Here is a 22,181-nt window from a genome sequence, read left to right as displayed (position 1 = left end):
CTTAACCATAGCAGAGTGCAATTTTCTCTCCTTTTAGTCATAACTGCTCAGTTTTCCCCATCTCCCTAGTAAAATGAAAGGATTTACTTTGTATTAAGTTCTGACTCCCTCTATATATCCTCTTTATGAAGCCTTGTTTTAAAAGTTCCACAAATTGCATTGGTGACCTCAAGTACGTCATGAAATTGTATGGGAAGGCAGTAAAGGAAAAACAAAACTACAAAAGCCTGCTGTTGCTAGAAAGAGGGTAAAGAACTCTGTCACTGTGCAGTCTGTGGGTCAAGCTTAGCCCATTTGCCTAGCCGGCAATTTTCCTTCCTTTTGGAAGGCTTTGAATCTCTGGAGGAGGATTTTGACAAAAATAGTCTTTCATGTTAGGCACAATACAGTAGTACTGGAGCACTCGCTACCATAATAAATCTTACACCTTTTTTGCAGTCTTATTTGTCAAATAGTCTCCAGTAAATGGCAGCAGAAATAATTGCATCCATATTGTTCTAGCCCTCCTCCAGAGGTTATACCAGGAGTAAGCCAGATCAGATGGAAAACACAAACAAAAATGGAATAGTACTAGATGGGTTCACTCCTAAATGATTATTTTGACATCTTACAGGAAAAATTCTGTCAGGTACAATTTTGATAAACCTGAGGTTATGTTTTTCTTTCAGATGTATGAAGTGAATGCCTATTTTTATTATAATTTCCACCGGTAACTATGTGATTTCAGTATTTAGGCATTTGCATTTTTCTAACTCTATATAATTAGCAAGACAAAAGGCCTTTTTTTCTCCTATCCAGATATTTTGACTTCATTCTGTTGTGGAGGTGGAGCAGAACCTGGAAGTTACATGTGGGAGGGCCATATGAACTCTAAGGTTTTGACCCATAGATCTGAGAAACTGTGGGAGGCCTCAATGTGCAACAGCTAAATTAGAGAATGAAGTTTTAAAAGAAATGTTTATAATAATTGGTCAGCAATCAAGGATCCCTGCACAAGGAGTTGGCAGGAGTGCAAAATAAGAGGAAAGTAATTATTTGTGTAGTCAATTATATACAATATCTTTCTAAGCAGATGATGAGGTGAATAGCCAAGAAAGTCTCTTTTAGGAAATTTTAGAAGTGCTGGATGTAGCATAAGTAGAGTCAGATGTCTATGCTAAAAAAAAATACAGAATAGAGAAATTTAATTGCGGTTTAGTAGTCAGCTTCATAAAATGTTATCTTTAATCTCCTTTCCATTGTCCTTAGATATAATACTTAATTTTAATTAGAGACAGATGTGCGGGATGCATGGACGTGTTCATTTAAAGTTCTAATGGTGAAATCTCAGTATTATATCGTGTTATTCAGGGACCAAGACACCTGCAAATACACTGCCATTGTTCTTATGGGTACCATGGGCAAATTATGGTTTTTGCACCACTCCTTCAATTTGCAGTCATTTCTAGTACAGCTTTCTATAAGCACAGCAATTCACCTGCTCACAGAAAATTGGAGGATCAGGATTTATTCTAATCCATCGACAGCATGGGTACGCGCCAGAAATAGCAAGAAAAAATTAGTATGAGCCTGAAAATTTACTATATGCCTATTATCTATATGATAATAATGGAAATACCTTTCTAGAAGTAAAATAATATGACTGGATAGAAAACTTCTTTAAATTGCTAATGTTAATTAGCTAAAAATCTGCGCTTATTGAAAATTTGAAATTTGTCATACTATGTTTAATTGGATACATATTTATAAGCTACATAGTTATAATTATAAATTGCTTACTGACTACTCAGGTGCAGAAACGGAGTTTGGTTTCAAAAGCAAAAGACCTGTTCACAATTTATAATAAAACTATTCTTACTGTAATTATAGCACTAATGAGATGCATATCAATCAATAGGAACATCATCATATACCTTCCATTTTCTGTTCAGAGCATTTCTGAAATCAACTTTAATTTTACTTTAAGTCCCCTCAGAAATACCTGTCACTTAGATTACTTTTAAGAGTTTATGACTTTAGAGGGAAGTTTTCACATTACAAGAAAGTAAAAATAGGCAACATTACAAGTAAAAACTACTTGAAGCATATAGTCATTTGTTCCTAATGTAGTCAGCAGTGACAATCTGTCTTGCTACTTTTTACCATAGATATTCACCTGTAATTCTATCTCTTCTCCTCTTTTTGTGTGTTCAGTACTGACAAATGTATAAATCTTTATATCATAATACATTCTGTTTTGATAATCTCTTCAGTTAAGCTTTACTGAACTACCATAGTTGAGGCAAATAGACCATAAAAACAAGGGCAATAAGCAAACATTAAATACAGTATAAAATAAAATGTAAACAAGCAACTGAGAGGAAAGACCTCTGTAATACCTGTTTCTGGAAACTATTCTACCACTCTTCCACCAGTATCCATGGACCTAGTGACTGTTCTGTAAATAAAATCACCCCTTCTAGTCTGTTTTCAACTAAGCTGCTGATCTGGATTCTATCCAATGCCTTTAAAAAAATTCTATCTTCTGATAATTCAGAAGGTGCACAGGAAACCATTTTTCTCCTTTCTTTGACATCAAGTCAAATTTGCCCAAATCAGTGACTGAGGCCCCTTTTTGTCTCTACAAAATGTGTATGCATGCAATTTGTCATTGCAAGATTGCAGCATCAACAAACTGGGTGCAAATGTCAGTCCCTTTTAGTGCCTAAAACAGTTTAAGACACTCCTTTTTGGAGAAATCAGGGTCTCATGTTGAATGTGGGGGAAAAGAAAGAGAAGAAGGTAAGGAAAGAAGTTTATGACTGTTTTCCAAATCCATTTTGCCATAGGAGTTAGCTCAAATTAGTTTTAACCAGTGATGACAGTAACATGTTCTCATTTTTAAGCAAAAACAATTTCATAAAATAGTCTATACTAACCACATGTGAATTTCAAGTCCTCAGATTCCTGGAAGCTTGGACTTTGACTTTTCCCATTCAGACATTTTTCTAGCAAACTAGAAACAGTTCTAGCAAATTCCAATATTAATGAAAATTAAGTTATTTACTCACAAATGAATACAAAGCTTAGAAAGGGAACCTATCCCTAATACGATGTCCAGCAGTGACGAGGATAGTAGAAGATACTTGCAAAGGTGTCTAAGATGTCTACTCACAAAATAAAATAAGATGGGGGTGCAGGGGGAGATGTCTGGCTGTTCTGGGTCAACATTGAGTGAAGAGGCAAAAAGATGAAATAGACCTTAGACAGCACAGGGTTTCACACAGTGTGGAACAATGCAGAGTTAAGTCTATGTGCAGATTAAGGAGAATACCAAACACTGTAAGGCCAGTAAGCATAAAGACCTCTGCTTTAAACCTGGTTTTCTGCATTCCAAACCAAAATGCTTTTTAAAAGCTCCTTTTCTTTCTGAGCTCCCTACCACACTCAGCAGCTGAAGACAAACTCTCCTAAGCAGCAAATCATCTGGATCTATTGACACCATAATACATTTAAGCTGGAGACTTATTTACTGTCTAAAGTAAGATTCCATCCAATAGAGAATGAAAGGTTGTGGGAGAAAGGGTGTAATTGATGGCATTTAAACAGGCTGAGAAGGAGCCCCTTGGCTGGGCTGTGACAAGGTATTTTCTGAAGTAGAAGGTATACAGCACTCCCCTTTGGTCAGGCAGCTGGAATTCCTGCAGTGGCTTGAATGGCTTTTGTTTTTTATTCTTCTGCGTAACAGAGAATTATAAAAGCCGCACTATTATACGAGTTATTTAGCTGTTCCTTGTTATTTGTTTTTGCTTTCACCATGAAGTACAAAACATTAAAAGCTTGCAGTCTGCATACTCAAAATATCTTAATTCAAAAACCAGAAGCTACAGTCAAGATAAATTTACATGACTCATTTTCACACATCTTGTTTTACTGAGCTTGTGTTTTATATGTTCAGGCATCAATTAAAATCAGCACCAATGATCAAGTTATGAAATTCAAATTAATATCTTCTCTGCCAGAAAATGTCCTTGGTTTCAGCACTGCTGCAATTCCAGTATAAGGAAAACAGAGGGGGATTTTTAATTGCCATACAGAAGTAAGAGCTTGGGTGTAAAGCACCACAAACCCAATAAAAGTTATATATAATTTTAATTTTATTCCAAGCATCCCAGCCTTTATTGCAACACTTGGGTTAGCAAGACCTATGAAAGCCTATAGCGTAGAAAACCTATAAAAAGGCCCCTTCATTCAAGCTTCTACAGTAGACAGCTTTTCTTATTGGGTATTCAAATAAGGATTTTCACTTAGCTTTAAGTGCATTCAACTCACCTATCTTCTAGAATAGTCACTATTTCACAAAAATAAATGAAAGAAACTCCAAAAAAAACCACAAGCCAACAACAAAAACACCAAGACATGCAGGGTTAATGGACTTCTGCTGCCAAATTCATAATTAAAAGTCTATTATGAAAAAAGATGAAACGCTAACAGAAAACTAAAGCTAATTTTAAGGATCTATTGTACAGCTTTTGAACACTATTCAGATAGTTACCTAAATGGAATCCCACGTTCTTCCAGAAATAATGACCAGCTTGCAAGAAGATAATCAGCACTCTTGACTGGCAAAATACCATAAAACTGTGTTGAAATCACATGAAAATTATGTAGGTCTGAGGATTCTATCAGCAAGAACAGATTCAGCTTCATAATTCAAACCATGAAGTCTTGACTTCAGTGTAAATATACTACTGCACACTACTTTAAAAGCTGCCTAATTTGGCATCAGTTTCATTAACAATTCCCATCTCTAAGATGAAACAATTCTCCTGACTGTTTATGAAAGAATTCTTCCCAAGTCTGATTATCTGGCAGTCCCACTTATCTGTCCCTCTCCCCTGTCACATTGAAACATGCTTCTACGTTGATATCTGTTCATCAACAAAATGAATCCTTTTTCTTAATGACTGATGCTTATACTATAAATTGAGCCCTGATATCTACTCTGAAAAATTCCCCCTACAATGTTCATAATATTGACTAATGAGTGATCTCCAATTGACTAGGAAATAATTTAAAAGAAACCATTGGTAAGTCTGAAAAACAGTTAGCTGAGCACATATCTAATAATATAACCTGTTTTTTTCTTTTTAAATACAAATATTTTAGCATCATCTTGTCACAACATTCACGAGGTCGGCACCAACCTGTAAAAGGTGTGTGGTTTCCGAACACTTAAGCTCCATTTTATATTGATACACCACAAACTCCAAATATCATTTTAACTACTCTTAAATAAGCATGAACCTTATTTCCTGGAGTTCTTGTACTGAGTGTCACCAATGTTTAGTTTTTTGCATTAGTTTGTTTAATAGTACCATTCCAGAGGCAGCTAAAAGTCAACATTTCAACCCAAGAATCTAGTGGTAAGAAAGAACTTACAGAACAATAACAGCAGCTAAGACACTACACAAATGGAAATCTGCACAAATTGATGGAGGTCTCTGGTAGCAGAAACTCAAAGGCAAGCTGTGTGACATCATCAAAAAATCAAATAATCAAAATATTTGCTCCTCTCTGTATACTTTGGAGATTTTCTGGAGTGCATTAGATTTTTCCCAAAGTGCATTATCTTGAACAGAGTGATAATAGGATTCAGAGCAAATATTCAAAAGCATATCACAGAGAAGTTAGGATAAATCCCTGATCACACCTGAAAAGTGACTTTCCAATCAAGCAAGACAATTTCTCTTTAAAGAAAGCAGATGGTGGAAATCCCCTTTCCCATAGCCTGTTTGAGTCTCTACCCAATGCACAGGGGAAACAGACATCTAATCCTCCACACTTTAAATGATCTGTTTACCTTCAACAGCTGAGGCACTATTTAGCATCTGCGGAATACCTTTAGAAACCCATGATGACAAATATTTCCAGAAAAATAATAGTGCCATTTCTTCGCTTCAACAAGTGTAACATTTATTTATTTGCAACATCCTGACATCAGCTTTAAATTAAAAACCTGGCAAATACTGAAAAGGAGATGATGACATTTGAGGGGTTTAGGATGCACTAGTTTGATAGAGTTTCTCTCTGTCAGGTTGCAGATGTTTATTTACTGATCATTTGCACTGAAAGTCTTCATGAAAATTGCACTTGAGAGCAGTGCATTAGGCACAGCAGATACATAGTGGTCCCTTCAAACACTCCTTCAATTAGTTTCTAGCATTATTGAACACCAAAATAATTGACAAAAAACAGACATAGCAGCTTCCTAATAGCTAAGCACCTTTTAATATAGACTTCTTTACCTTCAGTCTTAAAGGGAAAGTATTAGTACTTCCTATAGAATTGCAATAATATACTTACCCTTATATACTGACAGCAATGACAAAACAGCTCCAGAAATGCTGATTCTGAAGATAACATTTACAAAATCATATCACAGATATGGAAGTACTAACTTGGAAGGACTTACCTGCATTTCAATTTGGATAATAGCTCTCACTTATTATACATTTTTTAAATGAGATGACTGAACCTAATAGAGAGTCTGACATTAATCTAAGTACCATTGTAAACCAGAATTATGTACTGTATTGTGGGAGCAAATACTGTTCACAGCTTAAAGATAACTCTCCCATTTCCTAATTAGACATTTTAACAAACAGAAGAAAATTATCTTTCTCAAGGAACAGAACAAAAGACAAGGAGACAAGCTACTCACATTCCTTTGAGTCGTTGCCACATTTTCTCTGTATGTCCTCCTATTTGGTACTGTACAGAGGCGCTTTCCAGTTCCCGGGTTGTTTCTGTCGCTCGAGCCCCCATCGTTATTGTCCTACAGCGATACAGTTACAGTCAGGCTCAGCAGCAAGTAAAAGCAGTCCTTAGTCCACTACAAATTTCAGAAGATCCACGCATGTTAGACAGTAGCTGCTGTCATAGCAAAACACATCAGAATTACAACAGCTGAGGGACGATCCTGCCTGAATCGCTATTCACTTTGACAGACAATTCCACTCTTCCCCCCCAAGCACACACAGCTCCTCTGACCTCACGAGTCTAATCCATACGGGAGAGCCAGCTACTTATACTACTGACTGCTCAAGCTCCTTTCTCATGCACTTTTTCTGCTGTGGGAATACACACAGAAGCACAAAAGATTCCTTAAAATGGACTATAATTCATTGCCATGCAGTATAAATGTGCATGGCTTTAACAATCCAGAAGGAAAGAAAGGCTGGTTTCTGCTTTGCAGGTTGGAGAAACAGGCTGCAATAGGAAAGCAGATGGTAGATGCCAGTATCAGCCACATCACCCTACAAAAAGAGTGTATGTTCAAATGTCAGAGCTTTCCTCTTTTAGTTGATCCTGAATTGTTTCTTACTGAATAAATACCTACCAGCCTGTCAATAAAAATATGACTGTACAAATGCTAAGTCAGTAGCAAAGACATGTTTAAATCCCTGCAGAAGAGAAATCAGTGAGCGCTACAGGTTGTTATTGAAGGAATATGCCGTAATGATGACTGTTCACCTTCTCCTAGCAACTCCACACAGTAGGTAACTGTCAATTTAACTGGTGGAAAATGCAGCAGCTGCAAGACAGCCCGCTCTGCAAATCCTCCAGGACAGCAGCATGTGTGTGTAAAATCTGATGCTGAACTCTGTGTGGCTGCCAGCAAAAAACAAGTGCATACAAACAGCAAAAGGGTGCAGTACATGCAGCAGATTGCCTGCTCTGCCTTCCAAGTGCAAACTTCAGAACCTATCTGTACAGCCAAAGTCGGGGCTTGGAGAGGGCAAAGGAGGGGATTTCCTTGCTGCTTGCTCAGTCACAGACTTAGGTTTACAGAGCACTTCTCCACTCTGAAAATAGCACCTGTCTTGTCTGGTGAGTAAAAACCTTCATTTCTGAAGCAGCAGCCAAATAATGAAATATACCCCAGACTTGTCTCAGTGATCATGTTTGTTTCAATCAGACTAAAAGTGGTGCAAGAAGCCAGGCAAGAGGAGAGTGCCAAGAGGGAGTAAATGTGTCAGCTTTGTCAGCTACTGGTGCCACTGCCAGTTGGGACAAAGGAGCTCTGGGTCCACATTTGAAAAGTGAGGATGAGCATCCTCAGATGGTGACTGGAAGGATCCTAAGGGTGAGGGAGGAATATTTCAGTGTGGCTTTAACTAAAGAGCTTTATCTGCGTTAAATTTTGTAATGAAGTGAGATGAGCATTCCTGTCTGATGCAATTGGCAGAAATGGATATTACTAAGTAATTACTAAGTACTCAGGCTCTCACAAGAAAAGAAAAAAGGGATTCACAGCTCTGAAATAATCTTAACATTTCAGAATTTCCTAATCAATTTTCTTTCTCTACGGTACCTTTTATGCACATTATAGAGATAAATTGCACCCTATGAGAGTTATAAACCAGTTTGAGTTGCATCTTTTGAACACTGATTTCCGGTGGATAATTAAATGGTGCACTTCATTTGCTTCCATGGATTTAAGACATACACTATTTTAAGCTGCTATTAATTCCCAGACTTTCACCAAATTCTTCCTGACTCAAACATTTAAGAGTCAGTCCCATAAAATTCACTAATAATTTCTGAAAAACAGTCACTGGATGAGTGAAATCACCTACAATTTTCAAGCAGCATCAAAAGACAAAAATGAAGAAACAAAACCTTGTATTTTCAAAAACTTCAAGGCATTTACTTGGTCAAAGGCAGCAGTAGTACCTTTGAACCACTTAAAATCTTCCAAAGTTTCCACTCCTGTTTTGCATGGAGTCCAACCAAAGTTTGTAAGAAAGAGTATAAATATCCTTCCATGGAATAATTAATAAGAACATCTCACACTAATCTGGGCTCTTCTCTGCCTTTTAACTGCCAAATATCTGAAGCAAAGCAAAGAAATTAAGTATTTATAGAAACCACATAAACCTCCAGGGACAGAGGGGAATTTTAAGGGCCTCAAAGTATTTCCAGCTCTTGTTGTCCAATTCTACAATGAAAAAAAAAAGTGGTGTTTGCAAGCTGTTCTTTCTCCCTCAGAAGGAATTCAGTAGTTGAAGATACATTGCTTTGATTTACTGGAAAAAACTATAATGAGAAGGCAATATCCTTCAGGAAGGAAGGAAGGTGCAAACTGCCCAGACAGTATCCCTGTAAACGGAGATACACCTGCTAACGTCACCAGAACTCCACAAAGGAAAATTGTAAAATCTCTGCTCCCTGAAGGACTCTGCCACTACAACAATAGAAATTGCGACAGCAAAAGCACCTGGCATGGCTTAAACAGAAGAAAAACACAACAGCCTTCGCTCCAAAGGTTTATCCTGACAATCAATACAACAAACCACCAGAGAACACACCAAAGGATGAAATTGTTTCTCTGAAAATTAAAGAAAAGCAGGAAACAAAAAAAAAAAAAAGACAGATAAGGCATTTGAAAATCAAGAAATTTGCCAGAATATGTCCTGTATTTCCCTAGGGAGACAGAAACAAACCATCTAAAACAAAAGAACAACTTTTAAGTTATCTGGAAAACACGAGCAAAAAAACCCTCATGGAAACACTGGGAAAGGAGAGACCTTTCCTCTCTTTAGCTTCTGTGAATAATGTTCAGAGAATGAAGCAGCTGAGCTACATCCTTCCTCTGGTTCAGTGGAGGGCAGGCACGGGGCTGAGAACAGGAGAGTCAAGGCAGTGCCCTCACAGCTCTTGCTGCAAGAGCTTTGAGCTGCTGGAACAGAGCAGCCACACCGTGCAGCATGTACGGAGCAACGAGGGGCCAGGGGAGAACTCCAGCCCACCCGACCTGCTCAGAAACACTGAGCTCTGCCCCCACAGTACAAGCAGGTCAAAAGAAGATACAGAATACTAAACTGTGAGCTGCTACTTTAGAAAGCAAGGGCAATCAAGAGGGCTAGCATCTGAAACGAAAAATTATCCTTCACAGTTTTCTTCTTTCCGTTTCCTGTTCCTGAACCAGTTTTCTGGTTTTGCCCTACGTAACCCAACAGTCCCAGCAAGTTGTTGTTACAGTCCATTTTTCCTCAAAAAAAAAAAAAAAAAAAAAAAAAAAAAAAAGTATTTTTTGCCCTTTGCCCACAGTTTTTCTATTCTTTTTAGATTTCAGCTTAAAATTTCCGTACTAAAGTCAACACACGCTTCTATTAGCCCATATGGAGATACATTAAAACAGGAATAATTAACTTCTTCACCCTTAATTATGGTGATAATAAAACTCTCCCAGTGACACTTAATCCTCAGATAAGAAGTTACACTTAATGAAAATTTAAACTAAGATCCTTTTCTTTCGTATAGAAGTAATTGACTACAGTAGTAATATCAATGCAAAGAAATATTTTTAAAATATATGCACCAGTAAAGAAATCAGATTATCTTTTCAATATTGACTACTGACAGACCTTTATAGTTAAAATCACACAATTGCAATGAAAACAACTTACCTTGAAACTGGGAAATCCTGCAGCTATACCAGTTAATTAGCTATAAGAAGAGGAAAGGGATCATGCAGGTTTTGATGAGGAGAATAAGAGCTTTATTTTAAAGAGATCCTCTGCTCCTGAAGGGAAATTAAATACGGTCTTTTGTTTGAAATTAATCTTCAAAACATCTAATTCATGACACATGGAAAATAAGGAAGTATCAAGAGACCTGCAGGGTGACTTGTCAAACTAATACCCATGCCTCCAAACGTGACAACACAAACCTCCCTGCGGTAGAACTGCAGGAGAGTCATGAACCAATTAAGAAATCTGAAAACATAAGGAAAACAAAAAACAAATCCTCAAAAAGATAAGATAAATTTATTGTAATTAGTGACAGCAGGTATTAGATTTGCATGCTGTATGTCCTGGCCCCACTCTGCCAAGCACTAACACACATTTAATTTTAAGCAGGTAAAGCATTGCATTTATTTGCTGGGTAAGACAGAGTTTAACAGCATTGTAAATAACAGACTTAAACTACTGAAGTGCCTGCCAGTAGACTCAAGTGCTACGTGGTGCTTTGTGACTAGAGCCTAAGATTGCAGAGATCACATCACTCAAATTCCACCCCTGAAGAAAAGGAATGGTTTGCTAGTCAGTGTTCTCCATGCCTCCTTTTGCCCTCTCCATTTTCTATTATATTTTCATTTGTGATGTGCAATCCTCTTTTGCACAAACAGTTTCCAGCTTGATTGCAATGTCCAAATATTCAAATTATTAATCATTAGGAAGCACAGCAGAGGAAGAAGAAATACTTGGTCTTATTAAAGTTCATGGATTTATTTAAATGCATAGGTCTCCAGCAATGGTAAAATATTGACGTTACAATAATCTTGGATTTTCAGATTCTCCACAGAATATATTAACAAAATTAGTACAGTTACATAATTGTGGAATAGCAACTCTGAAAAGTTATGCATATGGTCTACACAGTGTATTGGCATTGACTCAATTAAGTAGGCAAAAGAGCTGAGATTGATATATTAACAGTGCTTACTTAGATGACCTATATAGGGAGACCAAACAGGGAACATTTTCCCCTTTTTTTTACTTCAGTATTTTTTGCTGCATCTGATTTACTGTATTTCAGGCTTGTTGATGTAATCATTAAAATACGTATATTAATTTATGTGTCCTTCAAGAACCAACTTTAAGTCTAGCAAGGAGAAAAAGAGCCTTTTGTTTGTTTGCTGTGTGCATGGCCTATCATATTGGTAATGAACATGGTGTCAGATATATCAAAGATTTAAGCCAACTAAAAATGAAAACAAATACCCACTAAGGCTTGCAAGGAAATTAGCTGAAAACCTCAGGGCACAAATAGATATATATTTGCAAACTTACCAATGACACATTAAGACCTTGTCATATGTGATTGTTCAAATACTGCCCCTTACTAGAAGCAACCAGCACCAAAGGTCTGTCACAGCTCTGTGTGTGTTCACAGACCAATTCAGTGCCAAGCCAGGTTGATTAAGGTAGATGTCTGAAATTTGCACCCACACTGGACCTCACTGCAATCCACAAAATCAAGATGTCCAGGTGCCCTGTTAAACATATCTATCTTTAAGTTCACTTTGAATATGATCTTACTCAAGTTAGAATCATGAAATCAATAATTTACTTATAATTCAGTGAACCAAACAATCTGACAAATTCTAGGAGATGGAGAGATAGCACAAAGTGAATAATTGCCAAGATACATAAGACATGAGATGTGTTATGGATAATCTGAACAAAAAGAACTGCAGATGAAAACTTGCTACTGCATCATAAGTAGAAAAACAGAATAAGAGAGTGTCTTGAGCAGCTGAACCTGGAAAGAGGTTTCAGAACCAGAGTTTGAAAACAGACAGCAGTCATCAAGAGGAAACCATTCAGTAGAAAGTGTTGCATGTCAGTGAATGAAATGAAACAAGAGGATGGTTCAAGGCAGGGTGATTAACAGCTTGACCTGCTTTGTAAGACAGAAGCTCAGTTGGCATCTACATCTTTCTCCAGATACGTTTAAATTGGTCAGCAGAAATTCACTAGTGATTTAAACTAAAAGATAACTGTTTTACACTCAGGGAAAAAAAAAAAAAAAACAGATGTAGAACGAGCAAAGAACAGTAGGTACAAAACAGTTTTGAGATTTTCTTCAGTCCTACTTACCATTAAAAGTGACTCTTTTATAACTTTTTAGTATTTAATTGTAGTACTTCAGGAAAGAAAAGATAACTACAGAGAACCATGACAATTGGACTAAATTTCTGAAAACAGCAATTGCACATACCTCATACAGTGTCAGAGGGCAGTCAGCACAGCTGAAGAAAACAGACATAACAGATTTTTTTAAGACTTAGTGACTTTTAACTTCTTTATTTGAAATGAATTGGCAAACTGTTATTGAAAAGCATCAACTGAAATTGAGGAGTAATATGAAACAAACATTAGCTTTCAGGAACTCCTTAGGAAACAACTTGACTACAAAACTAATATACTAATTTTTGCAAAGAGAGGAAACTGATCTAGAACTGCCATCAGCATTGAAATTGCCACAGGGAATCACAAGGATGATGATGTGCTTCATGATAACATGAGATTGATAGCTAAAAATGTCAAAAAGGCAAGACTGCCTCCACAGTGAAGAACAGTTGTAGAATAAATACAGATGTTCCAGGCTAGCTGTGCTCCTTTTATCAGAGCCCATTGCCTATTTTATCACATTTCAGATTTATTCAATTAATCCTTTAGGAGGCATTTTACTTTTGATAATCATATACAGAAGAGGAAGTGGTAAGGTAAAAAGTCATTTGAACATAAAAGCTGTGGTTAACTGTGAAAAACTCCAACTGCCAAATAATTGGTATTTGCATATAACTAGAGGAAGAAATAACATGGAATGCAAAACAATAGGAAATGGGAAATCTAGATATGGCAAAGCATTTGTCAATTTATCCCACAGAACTATATCAGCTATAAAAAAAAATAACTGATCCATGGCGGAAAGATGTGTAGATATAGAACAACATGGAGTCATTTCAGCTAATCATTGTCGAAAAGAGGTTTTTCAAACAACTTACACAAGGACCTCAGCAACAAGAAAATGTTTCTTGATATTTATAAAATATTATAACAGAGCAGATGCCAGCAGAGAAAAAAAGTCTCTTCATCTCAAACTAAAGAGATAAACTTGGGAATCTACCCTGACTATAGCTATTTTTACTGTACAGAAACTTTCCACTAGTAGATGTCCCAAAGAGGTGGAATCAAATCATCCCAGCCCACACAGGATTCCTTCAAAGCCTTAATTGCAGATCTGAGCTTTCAGAACAGAATAGCAAAGACGCTCTCTTTGAGACAAAACCTCATCATAACCCCAAGTATTGCCTGTACTTGTGGTGCAGTTCTGTATGTGAACATGCACAAAAATACCTGATTCAGAAATAATCTGTTCAAACCACCACACTTCAGGGCGCTGCTACAGAATTTCAAATCTAAGGGCAGCCAAAAAGGCTCTTTCCTAATATATTCCGAATTTTAACCTTAATTTCAGCAAGGTATTTTCCACGTTTTGGCTTTTAAACACCTTAGAAGTTGAGTGGAGTATGAAACTTATGGGGAAAAGTGGCAGCACATGGAATTTTTTTTTTTCATTTTGCATACCAAAAACCTTCCCAGTACCTAAATTACATATTAAATACTGGTCCTCAAATTTGGAAAACATTGATTGGTCCCTGTGGCCTGTCTTAAACTGAAATCTGCTTATTATTGCAGTATTAGAAGATAGGTCTATTCCTAAACTCTGATCAGCCATTATAGAGTTTAAAATCTGTCTGAATCATTGCTGCATTATTCATGGAATTTTAGAAATTATGCTTTTCTATAGTTATGCAACTAAATTTTCAGTGAAAGACTGCATTTCATAGAGAAAATAATTTCACAAAAACATTAGATATATTTTAAAAATTTGAATTGCATTTTGTGAGTATAGAAGTATATTAGTGAATGTAACTGAAGCTAAACAATGCAGTTTCATTTAAAAAAAAACTAAAAACAAACAAACAAACAAACAAACAAAAACCAGTGACTTAGGATATTTTTAGGAGGAAGCCTAAACCTTTAAAATTACAAAGTGTACCTTTTCTGTCAACAGTACTGGTATTCAAAAATCACATAATTCAGGAATGAGACTGTCACTGGGATAGTTAAAAGCTGTTTATGAGCCCTCATGACACTTCAAAAGCCAGGTATCTGACATGGCTCTGCTTGGTGACACAGGACCCTGAGCAACAATGCTTTCCAGCACCTCCCAACTGGGCAAAGTGTTGTTCCTTCTCCCGTTCAACTGACAAGTAAAGCAGCTCTCCACAAACACAGAAGAGCACGCAGTCAGAGGTAGAACGGTTACGGTGCCAACTCACTCCCAAGGAAAGTGAGTCTACTCCTGGGGTCAAAATGTAAGCTGCATCAGAGAAAATAAAGTGGGGAAAAAACATCCCCTCTGCTGATGTCCAGGGCTACAATCTTGCTCAAGTGCTGTGCAAATGGTGTGGTCAGAGTAAAATTTCCTCACTGTGAACTTTGCTGTGCTATGGCATCTTTCCAAACCAGTTAAAACTTTACCAAGTTATGCGACTAATGAGTCTTGAAGAAAAAAGAGCTTTTGAGGCTAGAGAGGCTGATTGCTCAAGAGAGTTGCTAAAACTAGCAGATGTTTACACAATTTTTATGTACACAGGAACATTTTTTTTAATATAACTTTCCCTGTCTCTTGGAAATCTTGATAAAGAAGAGCAAATTAAATTAAGCAGTAGTGGATAACATAATTTCTAAGACAGTTTTAATATATACCCATCCTGTATTAAAAAAAACCAGCTAGAAGTTATCAGAACTTTCTACCTGATGTTCTGAATTTCGTAACTACCTTGGTGTTGGTGTGGGCAGCTATATTAAACCATGAAGCAAATAGAAGAAAGAAAAACAGATAAACAACAGGTAATACAGGTTATTCAAGAGTTATGATGAGTACACAAGACAAAATTATAGCAGTGCAAATACAATAACAGAACGAGACAAAGATTTCATCGTACACTGTGTCAGACCAACACTATTTCTGCTTTTCTAAAGAGTAAAACAGTATTCATATGAACCACTTCTGAGATCAAAAAGATTAATTGCATCAGGAAACCTAACAAACCTTTTTCTAGCATCAGCAACACAGTGCTTGATATTTGTCACACCAGAAAGTACCATAATGTCTAATTTTTTTTACAAAATAATAGCTCAGATCACATAAAGACCTTTGCATAATGGAAAGTGGAGAGAGAGAAGGACACTGCAGTAGGATAAAGGCTACCTTTTACTTCCTTATTTCAGCATTATACACCAGTGGATCCTCCCCTGTCAACATCCCACAGAAAAAAAAGGGACTAAAGCTACATAGCTGCAACCTAGCCAACCTGGGCTTCTGCAAGAATGGCAAAACTATTATTCCCCTTGCCAAATCTGACTAGTCTCAGCCAAGAAAGTCTCACAGTATTGGGATGGTTACTAGCGCTGGTGAAAAAAAAGCGGACACAGTGGTGAAGATGTGATCTGGAAGAGTGGAAAAGAAGGGACAGTAAAGATTCCCAAGTATCTTCTGTGGAAGGCATTTAAAAATAATAGAAAAGAGCACTTTATCTTTCTATGTAATGGCTTGTCCTGAGATTTCCAAGTCCCTAAGCCTCCTAGCACACTATAGAAGTGAAACAATACTTGCTGTAGAGAGATAAAGGGAAGGAATTCCTTAATTAATTCGGACATAAGTGAATCCATGAGATTGGAGGCATCCTAAGGCACTGAAGGAGCCAGACAAGGTCCTTGTGGGGCTGCTCTCTTCTCTATCATCTGCGAAATACTAAGAGAACTGGGGAGCCCATAGAGAGGAGGCTCAGGGAAATCCTTATTGCTCCCCAGCTACAGGCACCTCAAAGGATAAAGAGGAGATGGAGGCAGATAATTCTCAAAGGTGCACATGTATAAGACAAGAGGTAATAGGCAAGTAGAAACATGAGAAATTCCAGAATTTGGGGGAAGAATTCACTGGAAAATCCACAGAGGGGCTATGAAATTGCCATCCTAGGAGTGTTCAAGGCTCAGCTGGACACACCACCAAGTACCTTTATCATGTTTGACTACAAGACCTACAGAGCTCCCTTCCAGTTAAAACTGGGTGCTAGGATTCTAGCATACAGCAAAGTACTGCCACTGAGGAGAAAGCTTACTCCAGTAAATTAGGACTTTTCATTTCCAATTACTTGAAATCTGAACACTTCACATTGTTTCCAGTGGCAGGATATAGACAATACAATTTACCTGCAGAATTCATTGCTGCAGGATGCAGTTGATTTAATTATGTTATTAAGATTTTTAGCAGATTAAGTAAAAAAAATAATTACAACTGTTATTAATGTGACATAGGATACAAATAAAAAGGCTAGCAATTCTAGGGCTGTAGTCAGACCATAAGCATATCACCAGACAGAACAAAAGCAAAATTATCTTGTTACAATTATACAAAATCCTGGCCACATATATCTAATACACAATATTATCAGAGACAGAAAATTGAATTATTTACCCATTTTCCTACAGGTTATATACTGGTTTAAATATTAAAGGATTCCTAAAAGTATTTGAAGTATTTGGGGTATTTGATTTTTCAGGATAAGTAACAGACAATACTGCAGATAAGTAATTATTTCTCTATGTTTCCCTTTACTCATTCCTCCATAATATAAAACAACTATGACAGTATGCAAAAGACTGATAAAATATTGAATATTTTACTACTTACAAATTATTGTTGAAACGTGCCTAGTAAATCGATGTCTTTGTATGCAGAGGTACCGCAAAATAGATTGGAAATTTAATACTCAATACCCTAAAATACTCAGCCCAAAGAAAGGCTGAAAACATTAAAAGGCAAAAGCCTGGAAGTATTATCTGCTTTGTTTTAAAAACACAATTAAAATGAAGAGACGTTAGCAAATTTAATCTGCTATAGCTGACATCATTCCTGGGCATTGATTCAAACTCCAAATTTAATTTCGATGAAGCTTTAGTAAAAGTAATGCCTTCTGCAGATTCTGACCCATCTGACTGAATTTATCTACTGATGACAATAAAAAAGTAACTTAACCAAATATGGTTCCTATAAACAATTTGAAGGATAGAGAAAATATATTTTAAATTGGCTTGGGACAACATTCTATTGGATGTTGCTTACTATTAGCATGGTTTGTGCCCTTCCAAGTAAGTATCCACATAGATTTCAAAGTTCTTTTGAAGGCCTTTATTTCTTTTTTTAGATAGACATCTGCTTTGTGTCAAAATTTGATGACTTCTGATATATTGCTGAGGTGAAAATGTCCTTACTATTTAAGAAAGACATATAACATGATAAGCAAGGCAGAGAAGTAAAGAAAGAAAATCCAAGCTAAGGAAATTCTCAGCCAAGGCCTACCGCCATGACATCTAATAACATTTTAAATTTGTGACAACTCTAAAAGGAAGATCCATCACTTTGATCACATCAATATAGTAACTTTTTGCACAAAAAACAACTGCTTCTAAAGGCAGTATTATTATATAAAAAGTATTTGCTACTTTTTATGATAGACATCAAAGCGTACTTAGATTATCCCTGTTACTGACTTCACAAAATTGGCAGGAAATTGCATGAGTTGAAGTTTTCTTGGGAAATCTTAGGCTTTAAATTCACTCAGAAAAATTATCGGGAAGTACACTTGGCAGAGGCTTCTATAATCTCACAAAAGACCACACTGGAAGTTGTTGGAGATTGACACAGCTCCAATCACATATATTTGCATATGCAAAAATTGTTAGCTGCATGAAAAAAAATTGCATTTTTTTCTTACTGACTGATATTTAGCCAAATCAATTAAGTACTAACTTACATAACAGCTCATTAATCGTCATTAGTGTGCATTTGTATAATTCCTATGATATCTACTTGTAAGTATCTGAAAGGGTAAATACTTTTCACTTATAATGAAACATACACATGCTCTATTATTTTCTTTTGGTTTTTAATTACAGCATTTAAAAACATGCCATAGAAGTGCCAAGCACACAATACTAAAATCCTTTTCCCTTCAGTTCCTCAACTTTTTCCTTCATAGGAATAAGTGCTAAAAAATAAGTACACCCTTAAATAAATCTTTAAAGATAAAATCCATTTCCAGAAACTTTTTAGGAAAGTCTTTCCCACTCCTTAGATTATAAGCTTGGAGATCATGTGAAAAAACACCCAGACTTTGCCACCTAACATCAGGTTTTTCAACACATCCAGTAGCCTTCAAACTGATCAGTGGGGAAAAAAAAAAAAAAAAAAAAAAAAAAAGCTCATCAGTGAAAATCCGGCTTACATGTGTTTCCTTAGTTTTACAGCATCAACCAATAACTACATTCAAATTAAATATCTGTGTGTAAGAATACCACAGCTGACTGTATAGTACAATACAGTATTTTAGAAGAAAACATCTGAAAGATACAAAATTGTATCTTACCCTTTCCCCTTAGTCCACAAATCCCTTTGTGGACTAAGAATATGCCCTGTGTTAACAAAGTCATTGAACAGAGTTCAGCTGAGCATTGAGAAAGCAAACACACTTTTTCCTTCACAGAATCAATGTAATCTCTCAACATTGCTATAAAACTACTACAGATAAAAGCAATTATTCCCTCATTACAACAAATTCCTTAATAACACAGATCTTCAATCTTGATATGTTTTTGTATTCTGTTACTTTACTAAAAGTAGGAATAATGGGGGAGCGCTCCTTGTTTTCTGTAGGTCTGTTGGTTGCATTTTGGTTGAGGTGTTGTCTTTGGTCATTTGGGGGTTTTTTGGGGGGTGTTGCGGTGTGCATTTTGGGTTTTCTAAAGTTCTGTGTGTTTTTGTTATAGTTTATAATGGTTTGTTCAGATACTCCCATCCCCAAACCCCCCAACGGTCTCTCCCTGATGATAGACCTTGTCAATCACCTTGTAAGATCTGGAAGATTCTGGGGGAAAAGCCCTGGCATTCAGCAAGGTACTCTGGTAACACCTTTCTTCATTGTTTTGTTAAGTTTCCCTGTTCTGGGTCACATCCTCCCTCCCCTTCTATTGGTTCTGGGTTCTCCCCTCCTCGGGGACACCCCCAAGTACATAAGGTGAGAACAGAGGCCCAAAGCTCACTCTTGCACATGGGCAGCTCCCTGGTTGGAACAAAGCCTAGTGAAACCCACGTGAGGAGCCCACTCTTTTCTTCCACACCATTGACCATGCTCCAGCCTGAGGTTCAGACCCACCAAACCTTCATTCTATGGTGGTCAGAGAGCAAGCTAGCTGGTAAAGCAGCTGAGAGCACCACTGGGGCAGGGGGAGGCAGGGAGAAGACATTTCTTAAGAAAAGGGGAATAAAAAGAAAATGAAATGCACACAGTTTTAGATTTCCTGAGGAGATTGTTAAAGTCAGGAAGATGATAAATGGGGCTGAGTTTCAAAAACAAGCCTGATCCGCTTGGTCAGAGCTGTTCTATAAAGCAGGATGCAGTCTTCACTGAATGCGAACGAACAGCAGAAAGTCATCTTCCAATTTACTTTTTGAGACATCAAAGCCCAACCATGTCAGACAAGAAACAAATTATTTCCTTCAAAAGCTGCGGATTCAGAGTTGTAAGGATTTGAAATGATGAGAGCGCCCACCTTTTAAGGGCTTGCCAGATGGGAGTTTCTTGGCAGCTGGAGGCATGTGCCAGCAGCATTTGCTGACATGAGGAAAGGCAGGGGCAGCAGGCAGGGGACAGAGTGGTAGCCCATAAAGGGAGAAGTTAAAGGCTGAGGTTATCCCTAATGGCCTATTTATAATTCACTGTTTCTTTGTGCATCTGGTAAGATGCAGATTAGGACAGGGAGTTAACATAACTACATCATTTTAAAACCTTTTCTAACACTTTTTTGCATCACCCATTGTGGGTGAAAGTTTTTTATTCTAACCTAAATCTTTACAGATATGAAATACCTGGTGTCACAGTCTACATCAAGCTCAGACAGATATCTGTCTACATCAGACATCAATCAAGCTCAGGAAAAAGTAATAGATTACAGCATGTGATAAAAAGAACTGTGTTTCTGGCCCAAAATTATTCAGAAGAAATGACAATCAACTTTCACTCTGTGCCCTATAAAGTAACCTAGCACCAGACCAAGGCAACAAGGGCTGTACCAATAAAATTATGCTTGGCACTGCTCTAAGTTTCAAACAAATGTGGCCTTTAATTAAAAAAACAGATATTTTGTCCTGTGGAATCTGTTTAGTCCAGAATTTCCGATTCTCCCCATTCTTTACATGCTTTTAATAGCAAGTATCTGGTGGATTAAACTGAATATTTTTTGCTAAAAAATTTAAAAGTATGTAGAATCTCGAGTTGCTCATAATTCTCTACACATTTTCCACTGCATAATCTCTACGTATTTTCCAAAGCAGCTTTTTGTTTCATTTTGTGTACAAGATTTCTGCCACTTGGATGAAGACAGCAGCTTTTAAAGATCTTTTGTAATGCAGTAAAAGTGATAGGGGAAAGAAGCCTGTAAGATTTATGTTTAAAATTCTGCCTGCAAAGTCAGCATAAGTAAAAGTAGACATAATCCAAAAATCACTGTAAACCGATGGCGTCCCAAAGGATGCTGCAAAAAATTTAGAGATGCTGGAAAGCTCCAATTGAAAAGAAACAAACCGAAAATAAACTGACAATGGCAAAGAAAACAAACAACAGGTGACAAAATCCAAACATTCATCACTCCGATCACACTAGCACAGATATTATTTTACCTAAAAAAACCGCCTTAAAAAACCCCCCCTCTTTTCAAAATCCAGAAAAACCCATGGAATTTAAGTCTAAAAAGAATTTTCCAACAAAGAATTTGTACACTCTAAATGAGTTTCTAATCAAACTAGGCATTTTTTAAAAGCAAGAACATCAAGAATAATAACAAACTTACAAACAAACTTCAAAGAAATTAGATCTTTGCATTTTATCCTCCTACTTATTTGACTTTTGTCCTTCTTATATAAGAGCATTTAGGATTTAATTATATAAAAACCAGTTATTTGGTCCCAAGCCAAGAATCCATTTTCTGAACAAAAACTGTAAACTAGAGAATAAATTTGAGAAAACACATTTCAGATTTTTCATCAGCTGATAAAACATGTTGGAAACTCGCATGAATTACAAACCAAAGCTTAGAAAAGCAAATAATGAAAAGTGTAAACATGGTCCCCGTTCAATGTAAGGCAGAGCACACTCTGAAATCCATTACCATCCATTTGAAGATGCCAGCATGGACAAGTGTCTGCTGGTTGTTGGAACTGCAGACCTGCAAACCCAGCAAGGCAGCTTTACCTGCAGTGGGCAAATTGCAGTGGGTATTTCAGGAGATTGGCACAGGGACAGGAAGGGGCTGGGACACATCACACTGATGCCACATACTGGAGGCAGCCAGGGCATCTGCTGGCATCGTTGTAACAATATTACTGATATTATTATTAATTATCTAATTAATATGTTGTAAAATTAGACATTCTTTAGAGTTGCTGATGTGGCTTTGCACTTGTCTTTAAATGTGAAGGAGCTATATTTTCACAATGGG

General features: G+C 36.9%; 1 protein-coding gene across 5 annotated transcripts in view; it reads right to left on the bottom strand.

Moving 5' to 3' along the window:
* Positions 1-6,800, bottom strand: part of PDE1A (phosphodiesterase 1A) — a 149,064-nt gene extending 142,264 nt beyond the window's left edge. For 4 of the 5 annotated variants that reach the window (XM_083865745.1, XM_083865748.1, XM_083865747.1 and 1 more), the window contains exon 1: positions 6,704-6,799. In XM_083865745.1, coding sequence (XP_083721871.1) covers positions 6,704-6,726 — 23 coding nt within the window. In that variant the 5' untranslated portion in view covers positions 6,727-6,799. Of the gene's footprint in view, positions 1-6,703 lie in introns of all 5 variants that reach the window. The other variant, XM_083865749.1, reaches the window with a different exon arrangement.
* Positions 6,801-22,181: the final 15,381 nt, after the last annotated feature.

The sequence above is a fragment of the Zosterops lateralis genome, assembly GCF_965231275.1.
Source record: "Zosterops lateralis genome assembly, chromosome: 7".
Taxonomy (NCBI): domain Eukaryota; kingdom Metazoa; phylum Chordata; class Aves; order Passeriformes; family Zosteropidae; genus Zosterops; species Zosterops lateralis.
The sequence above is the reverse complement of the archived record's forward strand: the minus strand, read 5'-3'. Positions and strand labels throughout refer to the sequence as shown.